The 6630-nt window shown below is 37.0% G+C and overlaps 1 protein-coding gene across 1 annotated transcript; it reads right to left on the reverse strand.

Moving 5' to 3' along the window:
* Positions 1-203: 203 nt before the first annotated feature.
* LOC308678845 (olfactory receptor 6E1-like) lies at positions 204-1037 on the reverse strand (the record flags this gene model as incomplete). Its single annotated transcript, XM_081346076.1, has 1 exon — positions 204-1037. A coding segment is annotated over one exon (834 nt), but the record flags the coding sequence as incomplete, so codon positions are not given.
* Positions 1038-6630: the final 5593 nt, after the last annotated feature.

Here is a 6630-nt window from a genome sequence, read left to right on the forward strand (position 1 = left end):
TTGTTAAAAAGCAATATCCCATGAACCAAAGGAACCAAAAGAGGTACAACTGGATTGAATAGAAATTTACTGAATATTTATTTATCCAATAGTAAATAAATTAATATATTTATGCCTAAGGGGAAAATTGTTTCTAGAAATCATTTTAAATAGAATCATTAAATATGTACAATGGAAATGTTTTCAAACTGTATCTCTTGATATCAATGAAATTCAGAAAATTTCCCATATTTGAAGAATTCTTTTCTAAGGATTTCTTTTATGTCTTTATTTCGTAGAGTGTAAATGAAGGGATTGACAATGGGGGTAAGAACAGTATATACAAAAGAAAAGCCCTTTTTCATATCTTCAAATTTTCCATTGGTTGGCAAAATGTAAACAAACATTAAGGATCCATAAAAAATAGAAACTACAGTCAGATGGGAAGAACAAGTGGAAAATGCCTTTTTTCTCCCATCCACAGATGGTATTTTCAGAATTGCTCTAATAATAAGTGCATAGGATGAAACAGTTATGAAAAATGTAGATAGAAGTCCTACAGATGATGTTATCAAAGCAACACTTTCAATCATCCAAGTGTCACTGCAAGAAAGTCTTACCAGGGGTGTGAAATCACAAAAGAAATGGTCAATTATATATTGACTACAGAATGTGAGTTGTGTCAGCAAGGATGTTAAAATTGTGATAAGAAATGAACCATTTATCCAAGATATAGTAACTAGCAAGATACATGTTTTGTTGTTCATAATAAGGACATAATGCAAGGGTCTACATATGGCTAAATAACGATCATATGACATTGCTGCCAAGAGGTAACACTCTGTAGCTCCCAGAGTGCAAAAGAAATGCATCTGTAAAATACAGCCCCAAAGAGAAATTGTTTTCTTTCCAGAAAGAAAAGTGGCCAGCATTTTAGGTATTATAACTGAGGTGTAGCATATCTCCAAATAGGAAAGATTAGCAAGGAAGAAGTACATAGGGGTGTGGAGATGCTTTTCCAGCACAACCAATGTAATTATGAGAAGGTTCCCAGATAATGTTACATTTTAAATTATTAGAAATAATATGAAGAGGAGAGGATTAAAGTTTTTAGTGTTTCCAAATCCAAGAAGGATGAACTCTTTTATCCTTGATGTATTCTGCCATTCTGAAGATTTTTCAAGCTGCATCTATTAATAAGATATCAGGCATTAATTATCTGGAAGCATATGGACCATATAAGCATACTGAATTATCTATCAGTTTTGTATAAAGTCAGAACTTGTTGAATTTTGTGAAACTATTTTTGTACATATATTCACTTTTCATGAATTATAGCAAAAATTGCATAGATTCCACACAAAAAATGTAGAACATTCAGATAAGACCAACTAAAGTTATGACAAACTGTTAGTCAGGACTACATTGATTTCTTTGTTTGGAAATATTTCCCCCAAATGGAATTCATGGACCAGATTATTTACAAATTGCATATGTGTTGGATTTAAAGCGAGCGGGTGCGGGGAAGTATTCCTATTGCAATATATGCTAGTAAGATATTAACATTAATAATATATAATATACAAAAATATGCTAATAAAATATTAACAATTAAGAAACATGAAAATTATTAATTTCATTGTAAATTTTGCTATTTTAAAAATTCTGAGCTTAAATACTTAAATAACAAGAAATGTTTTCCAAGTATTATTTCTGCTTACAGGAAATAGTAATAATGAAATAAAAACAAATATAAGAAGAATACTTACGGTTCTTGTTTTCAAATGTAGTTCCACTGTCCAGTTATGTTTAACTAATTAACTAACTTATCTTTATCCTTATCCTTAGTTTTCCAGGATGTGACATTTCAAAAGAAACAGACAATGTTTTACTAAATCTTGGCAGGCTATCTTTTAGTTCACCTCTGTTGCATCCTCCTTTTGTTCACAGTGATATGAAGCTATACTAAGTGCAAAATAACAAGAATGGTCCCAAGAGGGTAAAAAATGCTTCTAAAACATTATTGACCTCATGGAAATGAAGGTTTGGGGGAGGGAGGTGAAAGGAGGAAAACAAAAACAAAACTCACAAAGAGTAAAGAGTTCTGCTGAGACTTGACTAATTGCTGATAACATGCAGACTTCTCTGTTAGGTTTTAGAACCTGGTCTTCTGCAGCACATAAAACTCAAAAAAAAGCAGGCCACAGGAGAGTTTCCTCTAAGCCAGGCATGACAAACTGCTGACCCGCGGGCCAGATGCATCATACTGAAACCGTGCTCACCCCATTGCCGGCAATGGGGAAAAAGTCATGATAAATCACGTGATGTCATGTGACGTTGTGAGTTTGACATGCCTGCTCTAAGTATAAGGAAAGACTTAGGTTAGCAGGGTCTAATTATAAAAGTATAAAAGTAATGAACTATAGTGAAAATTTAGTCACTAATTCAGTCTTTAAAATTCTGTGAATCATCTTAAATAATGTTTTCCCAAATTTGATTTTACCATTTCTTATTATTTCACAATACAATATACCAAATTAAAGTTCATAAAAAATAATTTTAAAACATGTGCATGTCAATCTCTCTATTCATTTTAATTATATGCCATACTTGACAACATGTGAAACCCTCTGCGGGTGTATGTTGTTGTACTTATGTTAACAATACAATAACAAGAATTAAACAAACAAACATGGTTTGAAATGGATATGTGGAGTTTAATTCCCATAATTTCTACCAATGGCCATGCTCAGTGGAGTAATCTTTGGAGCCGAATTTCATGTTACTGGACAGCACATATCCTGATAAATGGATGAGTGTTTTTACTACACATTGTTTAGAAGAAGCAGTAGGAACACTACAATGCATTGGACATAATAAGAAATATTTAGGCAGAGGATGATTTGAGAAAACTTCTAAAAGAATTAGCAACAAGTTGCCTTACAGAGTTGCTAGGTGAATGGATTCAGGTAATTGTGATAAAAATGCTAGTTTTATAATAAAAAAGTATGTTGGCAAACTTTGTACAGTAGATATATGTGCCACTCTAATGAAATTTCTTCTTACACTTCTTGATAATGGCTCCAATTAATTTGATGTGACCCTAGTGAGAAACATTATATTCCTTAAATAAGTAAATAAATAGTTTAATTTAAAAATAATACCTCAAGGATTAGTAAATATTAAAAAAAAAGAATTTTTTTAGTGTTCTACTTAGACTCTCTGATGGCCATTAGCTTTATGCTAAAGAGTTATTACCATGAAATCAGTATGTCCTAAAAGTTTGTTCTCTTGCTTTTTCTTTACCACAGTATCGCGTCGAACGACCGATCAGGGTTCCGGCCTCAACTCTTAGAGCCCCGTAACAGGGGTGAGAATTTAGAGCGACCCTCGCAAGGGTGAACACCTTGAACATGGAAGGATTTGCCCTTTGCCACCGACCCAGTGTGCCAGACGTTCCGACGGTCACACTTGGGAACTGCGATAGCGCAGGAACAGAATCCTAGGACAAACTGAGGCACCAACACAAGTTTGTTCAAGGTGAGAGAGCACAGAGTGCCCGGGGTGGATGGTGTTGCCCCCGGAACAGCTTTGCACAGCACTCTTTTATTGAGCAGTTTCACCAGGGAGGGGGAAGTACACACATAAGGAATTAACATATGGAAGGTCATAAGAAAACATAGCTCATTGCATACAACTGCTAATGGAGAGGGCAAAGGTCATCACAGGAAGCAATAAAGCATAACCTATCGTATACAAATGCTAACAGAGAAGACAAGGAAGCAATAAAGCATAACTTATCGTATACAAATGCTAACAGAGAAGACAAGGAAGCAATAAAGCATAACTTATCGTATACAAATGCTAACAGAGAAGACAAGGATTATCACAGGAAGGCATAACTTGAGGCAAGGACAATTACAGGAGACAGGAAGCCATATCTTGAGGCAAGGGCAATTACAGGAGACAAGTCTTGTTGTATACAATTGTAAGTGGAGGAGGCAGAGGTATTTGTTGTATACAATTGTAAATGGAAGAGACAGAGGTTTATCACTAAAGACAGGAATGCAGAACTTTACAATTTTCAATATAGAAGGCAAAAAGTCTTTGGGAGTCTAGGATAACTACAACTCCTCCTTTTCTGTTTTTTAAGGCCAATTACTGAGAAGGCCCCTCAATGTAGTCCAGAACTTTCTCTTCTAGGACACTTACGCGGGAAAAAGAGAAATCCTTCGATACCTCCTGTGCCGGCGCCAGTGTTCCTTTCAAAGAGTGTTGGTGTGAGGGTTCATCAGTCTCTGAGTCAGAGGTAAATTCTAAAAGAGGATGTTTATATTCACTGTCAACAGTGTGTTTCATCAACAGAATGTCATCGCTAATGCTGCTCAGCCTTCGTTGTAGAAAATCTAAAAGTTTACCCATAACACATGGGCCAATTGCACATGCAAGTAATAACAAAATTAAAGGACCAACTATGGCTGAGAAAAGGGTGGTCAGCCAGGGAGAGAAGTTAAACATTCCTTGATACCAAGTATAATGCTGGGAAGACTAGATTTTAAAGCAAGTGACAAAGGTTTAGGCAACATATTTATGGAATATGTTGAGGAGGGATGGGTTCTTTAGAGACGCACCCTCGGGAGAGTCAAGAGGCAAAAGACATATTTATTTACCTCTTTGGGAGACAAAGGAGTCTCTAGTTCAAATTGAGCATTAGGCTCTTCTGAATCCTCCTGGGGAAGGGATTGATACTTACTGTGCCATAAGGAATCAATTTGTTTAACAGCTCTCTGTTCAGCTACCAAAGAAATACTGTTAGTAATACTTCTGATAAAAATAGGCAAGACACAAGGTAAAATAATGCATCCTAATACAATCATACCAATTAAAGCTACAATAGCTGGTAAACCAGGTAATTTGGGAAACCAGGAGCCAAGTAATTCCTGAAAGTTGAAACCATTTCAAGTTTGGACAGGAACATGAGCTACAGAGTTCACATAGTCCCTCAGTCTGAGTATTAGTGGCGACATGGATGATGATGGTAGACTCGTTGTTAACAACAGGTTGTTCCTTCTGGGTCCATGCGATGGGGCAAAAACAGTGTGAAAAGAGTCATTTTTGACTGGAAGCAATGTCAAAGGTGTGAGTCACTGTAAAGAACGGGATGGGATAGCTGGTGAAGTGGAGGCACAATGAAATACTGCAGGCTGAGTAGGCGGCAAAACTTTGACGTCTGGGGTAAGCTTTCAGATGGAATTGTGTTTTAGTGGCATCAGTCAGTGGTGTTAAAGCTGAAAAAAAGTCACAAACCATGCTGTCATCTTTAATGGGTTCTGCAGTTGTGTTTGTGGAGGCATGATACGGACGAACGTGGCGACCGGGGATCCACAGCACTTTGTCTGGCAGTTGAACAGCTGCGTAGCCTCTTCCCCAAGTGAGAAGGTCTGCAGGGTCTTTCCAAGTTACGTCTGGAAGTTGGCGATACCACACTTTGGGTTTAGGCTGATCTGCAACTGGAGATGAAAAATGCTGCTCTGCAGCTGTGGTTAAGGGATGGCCAGTCAAGTTTGAAAAGTTCAGAGTGTAGAGGCAAAGGTTAAGAGTTTCTTGCACTGCTGGGAGGTTGGGGCTTCGTTTTCCCCCGTTCTGATTTTTATAACGATCTAAAACATGTTTCAAGGTTTGGTTAGCCCTTTCCACCAAGGCTTGGCCTTGGCTATTATATGGAATTCCGAATTTGTGTATTATTTGCCAATGATGACAAAATTCTGCCATGGCTTGACTGCTATAGGCAGGGCCATTATCTGTTTTGAGTTCTTTTGGACATCCCAGCACTGCAAAGGTCCGAATACAATGATTAATTACATGTTTAGTGGCTTCACCCCTTTGGGGGGTGGCCATGATGAATCCTGAGAAGGTGTCAATTGAAACATGCAAATACATACATGGGGCAAATGGTGCATGTTGTGTGACATCCATTTGCCAAATTTGGCAAGGCTCCAATCCCCTGGGATTGACACCCATAGGGATTGCAGTTGCTTGTTTACTGCAGGTTGGACACATCATCCATGGCTTTTACAACAATAAAATCTGCAGTTTACCGTTCCTTTCACAGCCTGGGATGGGGTGGGGGGTGGTAGGTAGGTTTGAGGGCTAACACACTCACATATACATATCAGCAAATTAACTCATTCACTTCCATTCTGACTGCTTGCATAAACAATTTCACATACAAAAATTTCATTTCATACTTTCTCCAGACAAACCATACATTGTTAAATAAGGCCTTTTTGTTTGGTGTTATCAGAGAGGATTTTGACCCTCTTCCAAGTCTTGGAAATAACACAGAACAACACAGACAGACATATATACACAGATACTATTAAAACAATATTTATTTAGACATATGGCTTGTCCTACAAGAGGTGAGAAAAATCATGAGGTGATTCCAACCGAACATGGTTTCTATAGGGCCCTTTAACCATCTCCTATTTTTCTCACCATTCCAAGTCCAAGCTTAATGTTCCAAATGTCCATATATATATATATAACAAAACAAAACACACATATCAATTTGGGGTTTTAGGCCAAAACAATAATCCAAAGAGCTATATTAAAAGAAAAAGATAGAAGAAAAAAATGATTTTATTTCTT

The sequence above is a fragment of the Vipera berus genome, assembly GCF_964194415.1.
Source record: "Vipera berus genome assembly, chromosome: Z".
Classification (NCBI taxonomy): Eukaryota; Metazoa; Chordata; class Lepidosauria; order Squamata; family Viperidae; genus Vipera; species Vipera berus.